This window comes from Lampetra fluviatilis, chromosome 19 (assembly GCF_964198595.1).
Source record: "Lampetra fluviatilis chromosome 19, kcLamFluv1.1, whole genome shotgun sequence".
In the NCBI taxonomy this organism is placed as follows: domain Eukaryota; kingdom Metazoa; phylum Chordata; class Hyperoartia; order Petromyzontiformes; family Petromyzontidae; genus Lampetra; species Lampetra fluviatilis.
This window is the reverse complement of record NC_136293.1, coordinates 10013549-10031557: the sequence shown is the minus strand read 5'-3', so window position 1 is coordinate 10031557 and position 18009 is coordinate 10013549. Positions and strand designations below refer to the sequence as shown.

At 46.3% G+C, this 18009-nt stretch overlaps 1 protein-coding gene across 2 annotated transcripts in view; it reads left to right on the top strand.

Moving 5' to 3' along the window:
• Nucleotides 1-11081, top strand: part of SUPT20H (SPT20 homolog, SAGA complex component) — a 33858-nt gene extending 22777 nt beyond the window's left edge. For both annotated transcript variants that reach the window (XM_078865030.1, XM_078865029.1), the window contains 4 exons: nucleotides 1278-1382; nucleotides 3636-3768; nucleotides 6034-6140; nucleotides 8753-11081. In XM_078865030.1, the coding sequence (XP_078721156.1) occupies nucleotides 1278-1382; nucleotides 3636-3768; nucleotides 6034-6140; nucleotides 8753-8992 (585 nt within the window). In that variant the 3' untranslated portion in view covers nucleotides 8993-11081. The remainder of the gene's footprint in view (nucleotides 1-1277; nucleotides 1383-3635; nucleotides 3769-6033; nucleotides 6141-8752) is intronic.
• Nucleotides 11082-18009: the final 6928 nt, after the last annotated feature.

Here is an 18009-nt window from a genome sequence, read left to right as displayed (position 1 = left end):
TATTTGACTGAACTCATTCCAAGAATTATTGGCAAACTGCTGCGGTATAGTGGATGGGTCTTCACAGCTGATATGGACGATCAGCCCTCTTATAGATTTGCATTATAATGAGCAAGGCTGGATTTTAAGAAACATTACTTTAACACGGCAAGTCGGTCGCAATCCACCATCACGTTTTGTTTTGGCATGAATATCAACGAGATGTCCAATACCACAACATTTATTGCATTTTTGGTTTGTATGTGTGCGTGATTTTTATCACCGTGCTTTTATCATTGTGTAGTTATTGTTAGGTAAAAGTACCCTTGACAAACGTGCATTGTTGTGTCGCTCACAACAGAGCCAGAAAATAAAAAGCATGCCACCGACCATAATAAAGAGTAGATGGAATGGGTCATTTACATGTTAAATATCATTACGATTTCAACAGTATTTGACTTCTGTTTTCGTGGTCGGGTCATAACGCATGGAGATTAATATACACCCCGGCCTCATTTAATATTGATGTGGCTCCTGCTTGATCCTGCTGCGTGCCTTTAATTTAATAATTAAGAGTTTTACTGTGCTTCATACCCACCGGTCACAGCTCACGTGGTGGGCTTCGTGAAATGTCAAAGCACTCACCGGCTTGCTGCATGCCTCGGCTCTTGGCAAAGGAAAAGACGCAACACAAAAATCACTCGCCTCTTATTTTGTCGACACTCACCCAGGCCTGCGTGTGTACTGGTCTGACCAATGTGGTGGTTTTGGAGGTCCGCTGAAGAGATAAAATACTTTTAAATCACAGCTTTGCTCTCCGTCGTAGCGCTCCGTCGATGTCAAAGTATCGACATGTTGAAGCGTATGCGAGTGACGTCACGTTGACATCACTCGAGTACGGTAATGGCTCGATTGTAACGAATTTCACAAAAAGACAACTTCGTGACCTACTTGTCTTTCAATAGGCAACCTCTTCAAATGTAAACTAACAAGTGCAACGACTGTGGTAAAGACTGGCCACGCACGCATTGGTCTTCACAGCCGCAGTCGCACACACAAGTCATGGTACCATTGGCAGCGTCACCTTTGTTCACGAAATTATGACAACAACCATAATGGCCCGCGCTTGACCAGAACATCAAAGTCTTTACCCCAGTATTAAAACTTCAAACCTGTGTTAGACAGCTCTGGGTTGCGTCTTCCTGTAAACCAAAGTCGTTGGGTTTACGTCTTTCGTGCGTGACCAGCGCTCGTTGCCGCGTCGCTCACACCGTGGCTTGTCGCGTCTTCCTCCTCAGGCGCCGTTCATCTTCAACTCTCAGCTGCAGCAGTTCCACGCCCAGCAGCAAGCTGGGCAGCCCTCCCCGGGGCACTCCCTCTCTGCTGCCCAGCCGACTGACCAGGTGATGCCACAGTACATTAGGCAGTGCACGTTTACCCCAGGGATGAATTAGTCGTTCGAGGCGTCAGGGTCCGGGACTCTATTACACCATGTCGGATGCAGTGGAAGTTTGTCATTTGGGGCCGATAGAAATATAAAAACGTAGAATAAGAAACCTCGGCAATAGTCAGCTGCTCCTTATGAAGATGATAATCTGCTTACACCCACCTCCCTGCACATCTCTTTCTCACCATCCAGAGGCTGAGAAGACAAACAAATATTTATGGGGGGGGAAAAAAACATGAAGAAAAAAATACTGTTCAGTCTTGTGGAGGCTTCAAATTATAGTTAAAGTGTACTGTCCATTAACTGCTGCAATCAGTCCAGTGTGTAATAATGTAAAATATCAGTCCTTGGTCAGTCCACCGCTGGATAAAAGCCACCCACTCCATGACGGCCATGGGTTTTTTTTTACCATTCTTTTTCACGGTTGTCAGTGCAGCTTGGTGAAGGGGGAGGGAGGCTAGGAACGGTTCAGATATCAATCTCCACTGATGTTAGCCACGGCTCGGAATCAAACTCAGGTTGTTAGGTTCATAGCACAGTGAACGGTTTCACTGTGCCTTTGCTCCACCCCAGATTTGGGCCAAACTCGCAAATTGGGAAATCATCTCAGTGGGCTTTGCCTGGTAGGATGGTTTGGTCGTATTTGTATGTGTTTGGGTGATTTGTAAAGCTTTCTTGTGCTTTGCACTTCTATCATATTTTTTTGTGTTTGTTGTTGAAACGTTCTTACCCCATGCCCCGACTGGACATCTGTGAGAAAGAGCTTTATGGCTCATCGGATTCCTCCAGTATAAATACATATTCTGTTCTGATCTCTGTGCATCTCCTGTGCTCTGCACTCACTCCCCATGCTGTTCTCAACTCCTCCCCTCTCACCCCTTTTCCCTTCTCACCCGCGCACCTTCTCCTGACCTCCGTGGCCATTATTTATCTGTTTTTTTGTTAAGTTTTCCTTGAGGACGAAAATTGCTTGGCCGCACAAAGTCACCTTCAGTCGGTACGGTTAATGAAAATCTTCCGTCGATAGGTTTCAGCAGTAAAAAAAAATACTTCGGCTTGTTTGTTTTGTATTCTAATACCGTCTTCTGACCATTAATTTATAAACACTGCAGTTGGTCGTCACGCATCTTTAATTCAGCATTTAAGCCGTTTCACGTTCTCGTAAACTATAAATTCCCTTCACTGCCGCCTCCACCTGCTCGCAACAAAATTAACAGCGGGACAGGATTAGGAATCTGGATGTGAATATAACCACACATTCCCACCTCCCTCTAATGAAATTATCAGCAAGAGAATTAACTCTGGGTGCCAACTTAACCCTTTCCCATTCTGAGACGACTGCAAATTTATGGTGGGGTCTCGATCACCGCAAAATTTTTGAATGTGCAAGCAGTTCAACATTAATTTTATTTAGAGAGCCATTGCGCCATTGTTTTTTAAGACATTATTCTCATTGCAGAGAACCGTAGCGACACGACTGCCCTCTACGATAGCTGAGCGCCAAACTGTGCCACATGCCCTCCCGCATTGCTTTGTAGGAGCCTCGGTATTTTATTTTAGTTTTTCTTCTGGTTCCGTTCCGATGTCGTATACTTACGCTACGACAGGGCACAAAACCGTGATTTTTAAGTATTTTACCTCTTCAGTGGAGCTCCAAACCCACCACATTGGTCACTTACGTCATCAGAACGGAATCGGAAGAAAAACGAAACGGGAAAGGGGTTAATACCAGACACAAGCTGTTCACTCTTGACTTAAAGCTTTCGTGACTGCAGGAATTCATATTCTTTGGGTCTTTCAGTAAAGTCACGTAGATAGGTTCAAGTTAATAATAATAAAATAAACAAAAAACGACGACGTTTCGATCACAACACAAGCGACCGTCATCAGGAGGAAAAAAGAGGGGCAAAGCTGCAGCTTATTAATTTGAACCTATCTACGTGACTTTACCGAAAGACCCAAAGAAAAAGCTGTTCAATGTTACGCTCCAAAAGGAATTCGACCTTCAAATGTTTGCTGCAAAAACCTGGCACGTTTAAAAATAGGCGGTTGGGCATGTGGTGGTGGTGGCGTTGGTGTCTGCGAAGAATTGAACTTGGGAGCCACTACTGTGTCGTCTTGGCCGCGTTCGCGGTGGATGGTTGGGAGTGCTTTCGAGTTTGCCCCTGGGAAGGCAGGCTTCCTAATCCCCCGGGCTCATCTCTGGCAGGGTCTGGAGGCATGCGCTTCGAGCCAAGATCAGCAAGCGCTGGCGGCGGCAGCTGCGGCGGCGGCACAGCAGACAGCCGTCATTAGCCTGGCAGGGGTCGGGAGCTTCATGACATCTCCCCAGCAAGCCACAGGTGCCACCTCCCTCTGCCCGTTCGCTGCCCTCCACACCTCGCTGCCCCCCCCTCCCCCTTCCTGTCGTTCGCTGTCCAGCGGCGTAGCTGCTGCACCTTCGTCTTCCTCCTGCAATGTGCTGCACATCCAATTAGACCCGTCGCGTTATATTCCAATAAGCCGACCCCCCCCCCTCTGTGTTGCCCCCCCCAGCCGTGTAATGGCTTTCTATTTTTAACTTGGTCATAATCTTTATCGGTCTTTCCATATCCACTCCTTGGGCAGAGATTTACGTTTTGGAAATCAATTATGAGATGTTTGTAAATGTTGATAACACCAGGTGTTTCTAAAGGTCTCATTCGATTGTACGAGGCTATTAATTGTACAGCAGTTTGAGGTCGTTTGAAAAAGCTACACACACGCGCACACACACACTCGGTCGTAGTATGACGATGTTATATGAGTTTCATCCATCCAAACCTCCACGTGTCTGTCACGGTATATTGGTTATGCACTTCACATTGACATTTGAGAGGCCCCTTTCATGTAGAGCATCTCAGCTGTGATTATTGTGAATTCTGTTGTGTTCGCTTGAAGATTACTCAAGCACTTAAGGAATATGCTGCTAGCAATTTCAACCACACATTTCAAAGTACCGTGTTAATTATAATTATTCTTAACATGTAGGCTTTCGCTACCAGTATTCATAATAAATGTTTTTGGGTTAGATCGCGTAAGGATAAATGTGTCGTCACCTTCCACCACCCGACACAGCCAGTAATGTTTGTCACGTAAACAACGCGCCAATTAGTTACTCCTTCAGCCCACCGGTGTGTTGGAGAGTAATCCACAACATTTACAATGCTGTGTAACTAACTGGCACGTTGTTTACGTGACAAACCTTACTGGCTGTGTCGGGTGGTGGAAGGTTTCGACACATTTATACTTACGCGATCTAACCCAAAAACCTTTATGATGTATAATTTTTCTAAACGGATGATACCTATGTTGTCTTCTAAGGCTTGATAACGTTACAGAGTTATTGAGATGCGGTTGTATTTCAACGCTTTATAAATGTAAATTGTATCTCAATATTTCAGCGCGGTATTAGAAGTCACTTGCATTGTAAATTACTCATAAGCCTTTCATGGTTTGTCTTTGTCTAGCCATGTACATCAACTGAATTTCCAGCCATTCTCATCAAAGCAAGCATTTTGAAAATTCTCAGAATCCTTTTCACGTGTGAAGTTGACATTTCCAATTGTGGTTAATTAATTGCCTCTCAATCGCATTTCATTATTTACACATTTAGACTTGCAGCTAAATTTTTACCTTTCTTTGTGCAGGAGATCTTAATAAGTCAATGCTTTTTTACATTTAAATGACATTATACACTTGTAGGTGTAATGATTCACTGCCCTACCATTTAATTAAATTGTCACAATTCAGTTAATTGGAAGTACTTCTCCATTTGACAGTTATACAACCACACTTGTCACTGTGGATTGGTCAAGGCGGGGTGCATAGAAGTACAGTACAGAAATGGCTTGTGCTGCACCACCGTCTCCTGCCCCACCACATAGCACCTCTTGTCTTGTTAACACAACCGATTTGCTGTGCACAGCTATGCGACAATTACATTGTTAATACTGCTCGGATGTGTTTATGGGTTGGTCAGCTTTATGTCCGACGTTTGGGACATCATTCCAATCAACACGTGGTACAACCTAAAAGCACATCAGAGTCGCACATCACTCAGTTTGCTAGTTCTTCGTGTATACACAGTCAGCAGTGACAATCATAGTTAAACACAGACGAGCCGACCTTGCGCTGCTCAGAGATGCCAGAACTATCATTTTAAGCATGGAGAGGATGTGGGGGGCGGGGTTATGTACGTTGTCAAGACGTTAACTACCTCACCTGGTATACAGGAGGTTGGGGGTTCGATGCCGACCCTGACGCCTGTATATTTGGAGTTTGTTCTCGCCGTTGTCGCGTGGATTTTCTCCGGGTCCTCCGGTTTTTCTCTCCACATTTATAAACGTGCGTTTAGAGTATTTGGCTGCTATAAATTTCCACGCGATAAACCACTTCGTTGAGCTATCATTTGTGGCCAGGTTGCTTCTGAAAAAGAGCTACATAGCTCAGTGGGCCTCACCTGGTTTACTTTTGTTTATATTGAACTTCTTTCGCACACCGTATGCAGACAACCGTGCTAGTCAGGAGGTGTGTGGCGCAAGTCTGCTTCGCACCGCATCGCTAACTTGCGTTTCTCTCCTTTGCAGTCCTGACACAGCTGAGCTCTGCCTCGGCCAGGCCGGGCCAGCGAGTGCAGCTCAGCCCCATCCTCCAGCAGCAGCAACAACAACACCAGCAGCAGCAGCAGATACAAGTAATCCCGCAGCTTGGCTTCCAATTCACACCTCCCAAAAATACCCACCTCCAAAAGTAGAGGGCGCCTGGCGGGGGGAGCGAGCGCCGGAGAGAGAGAGAGACGTCCCGCCACCGAGGTGCTGCAGAGAGTACACCAGCCGTGCCCGGCCGCGTCTTATCCGTCTTCCTGGGCTTTTTTGGGCTGCACAAATCGGGCTGCTGCTGCTGCTGCTGCGTTTGCCTCACTCACCCTCGCCCGTCTGCTTGTTGGGGGGAAAGGGTGCTGTTTTGTGTGATCCGGCGGTCAGTTAACTGGAGTAAGCCGGGCCCTTTTGTGGGTGCAAAATTTTGTTTTAGTATTACGATAATTATTACTGTTTTTTTTTATTAACCCTCGTGCACTAACATCTAAACTGTGCGTGTATGTATGCGTGTTGCGCTCATTAACTTGACACTAATTGCAAAAAAATGTTAAGCGAATGTACATTTTTGGTTGTCATGAATTTTTAACGCCGATCGATTATTCTTGCTTTACATTTTATCTGTCGTGTTGCAGATTAAACTTTTGTGTTTTTTTTTTAAAGAACATTTTCGGAGCTCGCATGCAATGAGAGATTCCTTCACGAGCGCGTGGCGGAGTTAGGATAATTGTTAAATCCCTGTACACTGCTTTGTTGATTCTTCCATTGCATGTCACGGCACAGCATGCCGATTGGTTGCCTAAAAGTTTAATGCATTGAAAGGAAGGGGATGCTGCCGTTGAGGTATATTGGTTATCCCACTGGACTTGCAATTGAGAGGTCACCGGTTTTATCCAGTCTCCCGGCCAGCCACCACCGGTTGAAACAATGGGGTACATTTCTTAACAAATATAAATGGGTACAACCACAGTTTTGTTGGTAAGCAAGCAGGTCATGTCTGGCCAGTGTAACAGAGTGAAGCAAATGCCTTCTGCTGGCAGGGGTGTGTGTAAGCATTTGCAGGGCTGCATCTTTACCTTTCTGCCTGCCAGCAGTGGAATAATCAACATTGTATGCACAAGCTGTATGCTGCTCACAGCAGGGAAATATTGACAGTAGTTTTCATGCACCCTTAGGGTGGATGTAGAGGAAGATCTTTAAGGCAGAATCGCCTCCATGGTAAATGGTGCATACCCAAGATTGACAATTGCCAGACCATGCCGTCACTGCTGTGTGTACCCACGCTTTCCGAAGGGGTGTTTTATATTTATTGATACAACTTTGAATCCATCACTTGTTTCCAAGAACCGAATGTTGTGGGAATGGTCACAATGTTTCCTTTTTATTCCATGAGAATTTTACAATGTTTAACTGCTTCTGTAATCTATGTATTATTATACATACATTGTTCATCGTGCCAGATTATCAAAGGGATATGCATGTGTTTATGTGCCTGCCTGTGCCATTCCACCTTTGCTTCAGATTTGTTATTCCATGTGCATCTGTCCTTTTGCCAATGCGTACTACACCTTTGAAGCTTGGATATATATAAGAAAAATATATAAATATTAAATATTTGGATTTTAAAAGTGTGATGTCAATGTGACTTTAGTTGTGGTGCATGACAATGGATTTTTTTTTTTCAAACCACATTCACGGGTGACTCACCACACGTTTGAGCGCCAAACATCTGTCAAAATATTCCTCGCGCAATAGAGATCTGCTGCTTGGTTGAGCATCATACAGCTGTACCCACTTGCCTGTGACTTTAACCCCGTTGGATGTATCTTGTCCGTCACTAATCAAGTGTTGTCTTGTGTTTCCTCTAGGGAGGTAACGTGTGAAGAATACTTAGCCAATCACTACAGCCTGTCACATGATTAATTTATATTTTTGTCAGAATGTGATTTTTGTATTATTCTCTTTTTAAGAACGTAAACCACAGTGTGGAGCTTGAATTCTGAAAGGGTTTCATTTCTGGGGCGAAGAGGTTGTTGTCACCTTGTTTTTTGGTAATTTCCTTGACCCAAAATCAAGTGGATGCTGCCATACATTTTATGATGGAGTCAATCTTTGAATTCTGAATTATCGTCTTGTTGGAGTGTATTCTCGTGAATTGAAACTGGGCATAAAGGTTTTCTGGCGTTTCCCCTGGCACCAAAGTGTATCGACTGACAACGATAAATCTTCAGCAGAGGAAACCTGTAAAATTTAACAACGCAATCTAAAATAACAAACGTTTTCATTTTATGGTTGTGTTTTCTTTATTTCATCTTCATGGCGTCACTTTCAAGTAAAAGTGAATGATCCATTGGAAGGTTAAGCCTCATTGTGATTAACAGCTAAGTTTACTCCACACTGGTTTACGTTTTTCGTCCTCGTCTCGAATTTTTAATACTCATTTAAATTTCAAATTTTACTGACTAAGAAGCTGCCGTCCCAACACTAACATGTTTTGTCATGTCCCTTCTTCCTTCACCCTTCCACCCACCCTTACCCACCCCTTAATCCGCCCGCCATTTCACCCTCCCACTCACTCCTCCATCCGTCCACCCCTCCCACTCACCCCTGCCACCCACCATCTACCATTATCCTCATCTCCCTCTCCCCCTGACCTGTTCCCACCACGACCACTTGCCATGCAACCTAACCAAAACCATGGTCGCTGTAGCAATACGCAGCAGCCTTTCAGAAGCAGTTCTTTCAGCAGAGGGCCATCGCAGCTGCACAGCTTCATCGTCTGCAGCAGCAGCAACAGCAGCACCAGCAACAACAGCAGCAACAGCAACAACAGCAGCAACAGCAGCAGATGCAGCAGCTGCGTCAGCAGCAGCAGCAAGCTACCACCGGGACAGGGGGGCAGCCCAAAAGCAAAAAGAAAAGAGGAATAACCACACCTCCCCGCACGTGACTGACGGTGCACAATGCACCACCATCTTCGCTCTGACCCGCATGAGTTCCATTGTAGAGTCTTGAAATTGTGAAGAGTTCTGGATAGGCGGGAATGTACAGTATTATCAGTGAGCTCTTCATCTTTTAAATTATCTGAAACAAACACATGCCCCATTGTATTGTTAAGTATTTTTTGTTTGTACTTCGTAATTTAAGTATTCCCACTGTACATAATACGAGCTTGTATATTGAATTGGCCCTTAGGTGGAATCTTGTGACGATGCTTTTGAGAAAATGTAACCGGGCTGCCGTGCCTGCAAAAAGGAGTCTTGGAAAGCAGGTCCACGTGCTTCCAAAATAGCTTTCTCTCGCTCTCTGCAGGTTGACTTGCAAAGTGGTGTCTTCAAAAGGGACGGGATATTTATTCAGTGACAGCAGTTTGAGCAAAGCTTTGCAGTAATAACCGTCTGGAATAAATTGCGTCTCGAACATCTTTGGAGGCTCTCCAAAGTCGATCAAAATGCTTTTCACTTTTGCCCTTAAAGCTGCCTTTGCAACTTTGTTACCTACATTGTAGGTCCGCACGTGGTCTGTCCACTTGATGGATATATCGTAATTAGATGCTGTGTTTTGTACTTTTACAATTGAAATGTGTGTGCGCGCGCGTGTGTGCCCATTAGCTTCAACAGAATGTTTATTGAAGGTGTATAGTGTCTAAAGTTTGAGGTGGGAAGCAAAGAAATAAAGGGAAATATAAGTGCTGATTGTACAGGTGCAGTATGCTGTCAAAGAGTGCAACGTTTTAATCAACGTTTTACAATGTACAGTACGCTGTATATGGTATTAAAAAAGGCGCATTAAAAAAAAATGTTTTATGCTTTGGACTTACTGTCAAATTACATACAATTTTCATTTTTACTACATATACATCCTGTATGTACGTCGCAAGCAGATGAGTTATGGTTAATATCTCGTGTTTTGTTTAGAGTAGGGGTGAGCACGTGTTTCTGGATATACTATTTTAACCTTACATTATATTGGTGTGATTGTGTGGGATATTTTTTGTTCTACTAAAACGATAGTATAAATAAAACAAAGAAAACATGCTGGCTTGTGTAAAAAACAATTCTATATAATAAAATGCAAGGTCATAGTTGCCCACCCCCCGCCTTCCAATGATGCGTCGCATAGACTTTATGTATGACAATATCGCGATAGTGACTTTAACAAAGGAGGACACGTGACAAGTCGTACAGATGGCGGTGGTGGGGGGGGGGCAGTGAGAATTAACAAGATTATCGTCTATTCTGAGTCTCAAATGACTTCCGAGTCTTTTGATAGAGTGACCTGCATGCGCGTGTATACAATCACTGTGATCTGTGTTCATTATAAGCATGTTCCCCAGATGATTAGCAGCACGCTGTTTCCAGATTATACCCCGTAGGCTTGCGCAGGACGTGTGAATGGTATACCGACTAGGCGCTCCGTAAGCCTGGTAAATTACAGCATACAAAATATGAAGTTTTCAAATCCTTTCAAACACCGGTTGCAGTGCAATAACTAACATCCTTGGGTGCCTGGGCGAAGAGAACAATCGATGTCTCGAGGAAGACAAGACCTCGTTGCAAACTCTCGCTCACAGCAACCCGGCAGTCACTCTCGCCATATCGAGTCATGGATTTGCTGTTCAAATGAGCGTCGATACGGTGTTCGTGTCCTGGTCACAATCCTGCCGGAGCCAGTGGTGGACATTCCCAATTCCTATGGAGGGGGTGGGGGGGGGTCTATCCATAGGGGACAACAATTATTGACTCTTCCCCACAAATTGCCACGTGTTTTTTTCAGTATCGTCCCGGATGATGGGTGGGGTGAAAAATGTGGGTACTGCCTGTCTCTTCCAAGATATCTGGGCAGCATGGAAGAGTAGGCCAAGTACACTCTGGAGGCCCCTTCTGCCGGCAGTTACATGACAGAAATTGCGGGGCTTTACCTCCACCCTATTTTTCGCTCTCTTGTCGCATCTGTCTCCGTCCCGTAAGGTTCGATTCCGTTGCTGAAATGCGACATCGTGGCATTTACATATTGTGTTCCCCATGAATATTAAAACATGCTCATGCGCGCTTCAACCGCGAGCGAAACAACTGCATTTTGATCGATGATTTCGCGCGACGTTCCATGCCGCCACGAGGAATTTAATTTGTGAATCGCCGAACACTAGAGTCAAGGTTGAATGGTGGGATTGGGGGGGTGTTTTCTTCATCGACTACGTTTTGGCCACGTGCATTCACAATCGTCGCCAATGCTCAAGCCTCTTACCTTGAGGTTACACGCGAGGAAGCACAGGCGATTATTTGTAGGCGCGCGCTGGTTGTGGACAATATTTGGAACGGTCAGAATGCTAAGGCGATCCAGTCGATTTTCCTTGCCAAGTGGCCTGTCAAAAGTCAACAGCTAATTGCTAAACACTGCTCAAGGAAGCGATGAATCAATACATCAGCTAATTGATGGATTTAAATTGCACCCCGTCTGCACAATCTCGTTTCCACACACAACACATTGTCCGTCTTTTTTGCTTCAATGTCCCACGTGAACAATAGGAATGCGATGTAAAACGTACATTTCTTGCGACTGACAAAAGCCTCCAAGAGAGAGCTCTTTCAGAGTTTTTTTTATGGAGGCTATTTTGGCCTACTCTTCCACGATGGCCAAAGCTCTTACAGGGAGTTGGAGTACCCACACCGTACACCCCCACCACACGCGACCTGCTGATCGACTAATTGTGGTGTCACCCGCACCTCCGATTTATCACGGTTGGATACGTACGGTGCGAAAGAAGTTCAACACATGGTCATTTAAGAAACTTGCCACCTTTCTTTCAGCTGCCGCGCTCACCAGCTCACCATTCATTTAACCTCCCCCCCATGAACTCCCTTACGTACGGCAGCATCTCCAACACTTGCAGGGACGTGTTTAAAAATATATATATTTTTTAAAAATAGCATAAATAAAAATCACAGCCAACAGCGTTCGGATGTCACGAATGAATTTTATTTTCCAGAGGCGTCCTTCACGAAATTGCATCCCACGATGCAGCACACCAACGAGCCAGTTCCTTACACAGATAATAATACAAAAACAAAACCCCCACTAAAGAATTGATTGTGCATGGCGCTCTACGCATGGCGTGGGGTATATTACTTATGTACGAGACAGTCTTATGGCCATTGTCTGGCCGGAGGACACGTGATTAACGGTGACGCGAGGTAGCTGGGATAATGGCAATGCGTGCGATGACAGTCAGGACGGTGCTATTTGTAACGATGATTAAGGATTACTGGGGCCGCGTGCTTTGATGCGTGATGAATGGTGATTACTTTTTTGTTTGTAATGCCTTTGCGGAAGAACGATGGGAGGGCCAGGTTGTTCTCATTGACAGCGCCTCGGAGGCTCTGTGATATTTTTATATTTTGATACCGAGAATGAGAATGTGAGAAATGTGTCCACGCCACATAAATCAACAGGCGCGCGACGTCATCTCTCCTCGTGGCTCCTTCACTGCCTCCTTCTTGGAGAGAGAGAGAGGAGGAGGGGGAGAGAGCTGGACTGGGCTGGGTGGGGAATATACGAAAAGAATGAATCACGCGTTCTAACGCCGGTCATCAAAATTCTCCCCGTCCCTTGTCCCGTCCTCTACACCCGACCAGTGCCGGATTATCCTCGTAGGAAAAGTAGCTACATATATAGTAGCTACATATGCAGTAGCTACTACACATGTAGTAGCTACTGCGAGCCCCGCACTTCCAAGGGCCCCGCGCTAAATGCTTTCAAGCTATCAATTCCGGGTTCAGTGATTCTGCACTTGCTTTATTGCTATAGTACTATACCGCCTTCAACTTTTTTGAACGACTGGGTGTTTAAGGTTATCCGGCTGTATAGAAAATGAAAAAATACAATTACTTTGCAATGCAAGTAAAAAATGCGTGTGTTTTAATATTTAAGTGTTTTTTTTTATTTAGGGCCCCTTAATAACATCATGCTACAGGCCCCGCACTTCGCTTAATCCGGCACTGCACCCGACTCGCTCGACACTCTCTCGCCACAGTTCGCCTTGGTCGCGTCTGCTCCAGCGAGGTCTGTCCCGCACCTCATCCGATGAGCAAGGTTGACTACGCACGGTGTGAAAGAAGCCCCAACATACGCACAAGGTTGTTTCGTGATTCATAATTAATTGAATTTCTGTGGTGGTGTGGAGGGGGCGGGGGGTTCGTGGAGCTACGTAATGCTAATTTTGAACTATCACCATTCACCACCCAACTGAGCCGATGAAATCTCGTTGTGCGCCAATCTGACAATTGCAAATCTGACAAAATTCCGGTTTTCCTGATGAACCAAATTAATTGGTCATACGGCAGTAACATTAAAGACGTCAACATTATACCTACACGATCTAACTAAAAATAAATCAATTGTGACTCATACCGTACTGGTTGTGAATGCCTCCACGTGGTGAAATTGGAGGTCGTTCCGTGTTTGGGAGGGGCTGGGTGGGGAGGGGAGGGTGGGGAGGGGCTGGGTGGGGAGGGGCTGGGTGGGGAGGGTGGGGAGGGGCTAGGTGGGGGGTGGAAGGGGTGGGGCTGGGTGGGGATGGGCTGGTCACCCCGTGGTGCCCGTATACAACTCAACGTTTAACCTACTCACGCCGACTTATTTGCGGAATACACCACGCCGCCGTTGACCCTGGCCATTGGCCGAGCAACCCAACGTTCCTACCAGCTCCCTCCGCAGGAATGTGTTTATCATTGCAAGACGTCCTTGCAATTTGACCGCTTAGCGACGCATCGCATCCGCGCGCCGCGTTCAGCATTGTTAACCTGCAGACGCGCACGCGTGCACGGACTGACAAGCGGTAACCGCACTTCACCGCAATTGTCGATGCGTCAGTTGGCGAATGCGCGAGCATATAAGTACAGCACAGCGATGTATTTCGCTGCGCTCTCCTCTGCTGCCACACAACGCAGCGGCCGCGAGCCCCTGTGACAACTGTTTGTGCAAGCGGAGGTCAACCGCTCCAAGCCCTGCTTAGCTTGCGAGCATCTTGAACGGCCATCGGCCGCTCTCCGTGTGGTTCGTTCGTATCGCTCGCGGAAGAAACCGCGTGCGCTCTGACCTTGGATTCCACGAACGTGGCCACGAGGTTCAATGTCGCCGTCGTCGTGAGCCGCTTCTCAGCCGACGGGCAACAAGACTGGCTTCGCGGAGGATTTGACCTCGCGCGGAGGTCTCTCCACATGCATGGGTCTCTCGCATCCTCTCTTGTTGGGACTGAAGCCAGCCGGACACGGGGGCGTAAAGGAGTTGATTCAGAGATTCAAAGTGCCAAGGATGGTTGTGGGGGGAGGGCAGGGGGGGGGGGGTGTGATAAAACGACTCCAGTTCACTTCTTTCCAGTGTTGTCAACTCCTTAATGGGGAGAAAAAGTTGTTGCACAAAAGGGTTACAAGACCAGGGGTTGTCGACCAAAATAACGAGGAGAGACAATTTTTTTTTAGAATCCGATAAAAAAAAAACTCAATATCCAAGAGCCGCAATGCATTGTGGCGAATGCGAGACGGTGGTGCTGGATAAATAACTGCCACGAAGCAGTCCCCAAAGAGCTGCCACGTGCGTCTCCAGAGCCGCAGCTTTTTGACCCCTGCGCTAGACAATAAACTGCATTGACTGCTGTTCCCCCCCCGCATCTCCGATTAGCACGGGTGGCTACACACGGTGCGAAATACATACAATGATAATTGGGGTTTTATCCTTTTATCTGGCAACAAAACTGAAACCTTTTTTTCCAAGGAGTCATGTTTGCATTGACCACAATACCTGCGTTCGGAATGCAAACAAAAAACATAACTCTGATAATGTATGCACTGTCCTTGAAATTGATTGGTCCATACCCGAGACAGCTTTTTTAGAGCCTAGTCTCACATGGTGTTGGACCAGATGACGCCAAAAGGCGCACAACTCAAAGACAATGCACCATCAGAGTATGAGAGCTCGGGGCAAGAATTTACACCATTGGAACCTCCTTTGCCAGTAGCAAAATATGATGATTGTCTTTTTACCCTTTTATCTGGCCCCTTTGTGTGTGCCGCATTACTTGTGGCGAACGGTGACACGGTGGCTGGGCGCACCGCGCAACCAGCCTGGACTTTTGATCCCCAGTGGCGTAGCGGGTTGCCACTTTAGACCCCTCACTCACCCACATGTCACCAGCCTCACGGGAAAGCATATATAGCCCGACCGGCAATTAAAAGCTACACATTAACAAAGCACGCCTTTAACCAATGCAGTACTGGAGGCGTGAGTTGGTAGATCGCACAAATTATTATTGCACAGATGTTGGTCGTTGAGCTATCATTTGTGGCCAGGTCGCTTCTGCAAAAGAGCTATATAGCACAGTGGGCCTTACCTGGCAAATGAATAATGGTTTAGTTGCGAAACTCCCTTCCAATGTGCGTCAAGGTTTCGTACGTTTGCTTGCTAGGAGAAGGCGGTACAGCAACAATGTGAACTCCACCTGTTCGTTGCATCTGTATGGGATAGAGTGTTTCCCCCTCGCACGTGTGGGTTTTCTCCAGGTGCTCCGGTTTTTTCCCACATGTAAACACGAATTAATTGGCCGATGACACCTTCATATATAGAGAGGACAACAGAGCTTGGGCAATTGTTGTGTGGTGCGTTAGAAGTTGACAATTGTATTATTTTGATTTAAAGCTTTCGTGACTGCAGGGATTCATATTCTTGGTTATTTCTGTAAAGTCACGTAGAAGGGGAATAAGAAAATAAGAAAAATATAAAACAATACAATTCTCACGACGTTTCGATTGTATTATTACTTTACTTCTTGCTGATGTGAGACTAATCAATTCAGCGTGGATGATAAACCAACACTTATCATTTCAATGTGCACCCAGAGTAACGGGATCATTACCAATTATAGCAGTAGGTTGTTTTGTCACTGAAAGAGAAGCAAAATGTTAATATTTCAGCCGATAAGCATTTGTCTATGGTATACATTTAGGTTTACACGTGTATAATTCTATATGTACATTCTTCATCTCGAAACCATTTTCATCTTATGTACAATTCCATGATTTTTGTAAAGCGCCTTCACAAAAATCAGGCGCTTTGCAACAATCGTATATAAATCTCGATAAGGTAAGAAGATAAGGTCACGGCTCTTTTGGCAATCCACTACTTCACGAGGGCCTCCCCACACTGTGGGGGGTTATTCGACCATACTTCACTATGCTGATCAGCGTGGGTTGGTTCAAGTGAGGAGCATAGATGTTGGAGCATGCCTGCAGCAGCCTGCACCATGCACATGTGTTACGCACATTGGCCAAATAGAGTCTCAAATGTATCGGATACGGAGTGCGTGGGGGGTTGGGTGGTGGGTGTTGTCAGGCTTGATTGGCGGTGGCAACACTGGAATGCAATGAGTCCTCAAGAGTGTGAAACAATTCCAAACGAATCCGAGGAGTTATAACGCTGGGTGGATTGTATCGGGATGTGAAGTACAATGCGTCCGCGAAAGTTTGAACGAATTCTGAGAACCCGTTGCATCTCCGTTGACACACATATTTCATATCAGCAGTACAACGCACCAATACCTTTCTTTATTCTCAGTTGCAGTAGCAAAACAATAAACGTTGCGTAGTACGAAATAAATTGGCTCAATCAGCGGTGGCGAGATGGCAACTACCTCGCCCGGTATACATGAGGTCATGGGTTCGATCCGGACCCTGACGCCTGCTGTATATTTGGAGTTGGCGCGTCTCTCTCCCCGTGGTGGCGAGGATTTATCTGCGGGTCCTCCAGTTTGTTTCCACCCTCCACATTTAGAATCAACGTCACGCGTTTAGAGTACGTGGCCGCTGTCCATTTACACACGACGATCAGCCACTTCGTTAAGCTACAATCTGTGATTGCCAGGTGGCTCCTGAAAAAAAGAGTTACACAGCTCAGTGGGCCTTCGCTGGTGAAACAAACCCAAAAATAAACAAAGATTTCGGCGCCCCCCCCCCCTCCATACATGAAGTGGTGTCCCACACAGCGCACATGCCCACCTTTGTGCTCAGACCTCAAAGGCTTCTTCTTCCCACAACTATCCACCCACCCAGCCGCCCACACGACCCTGCGCCTCCACCCCCCGCTGCTCTTTACTCGTCGCCGGGACGTCTCGCGAATACCAAGTGAGTGAAGGCACAGGAAGGATGGAGAGGGAGAGAGAGAGTGACCGAGAGAGTGAGCGAGAGAGTGAGCGAGAGGTGGGGGGTTTACATAAAGCAAAGTTTTAAAATGTAAAAAAAAAATGATGAACGAAGCAAAGTGCCGACTACACCGAGCATCTCCTCGTTTCCACTGATCGTAAAAAAAGAATAAAAAGAGAGAGAGGAAGGGAGAGAGAGAGAGAGAGCGCGCGCGACATGGCCTCTGATGAACTTGGGCGATATTCACCCCACATATGAACTGCCGCGTGGCTGGGCACCGCCACGTGTCCCTTGCGCGGCACGGGGTCACTAAAGCCAGCACAGGCAGCAGCAGCCTCGGGGCTCTGTCGGGGTCGTCGTAATGGAATAGTGGCATGGTGCTCTTCTCTCCCCACCCCCACCCCCACCACGCTCGCTCCATTCCACGCGGCATTGCCCCGGCAAATGCACGGCCATTGGCCCGTCGCCTCGTTTGTGGAGAGCGGACGTTTTAAAGCTTTCGTGACTGCAGGGATTCATCTTCTTGGTTCTTTCGGTAAAGTCACGTAGAAGGGAAATAATAAATAATAACCTCCTACGCATTTTAAAAGTAGTACTAATCGCATATCTGCATTTCCCATAAATATGCAAAAATTCATATTGATATGCAAATTATTTTGTCAAGGCGCCCTTCCCCCTCCATCCCAGCTTAAATAGACGCTCCAAGCCTGGGGTGTGTCATTCAGACTCTGTCTTCTCGACAGACCTGTTCTTCACCTGAGGACGGCTGCTTGCA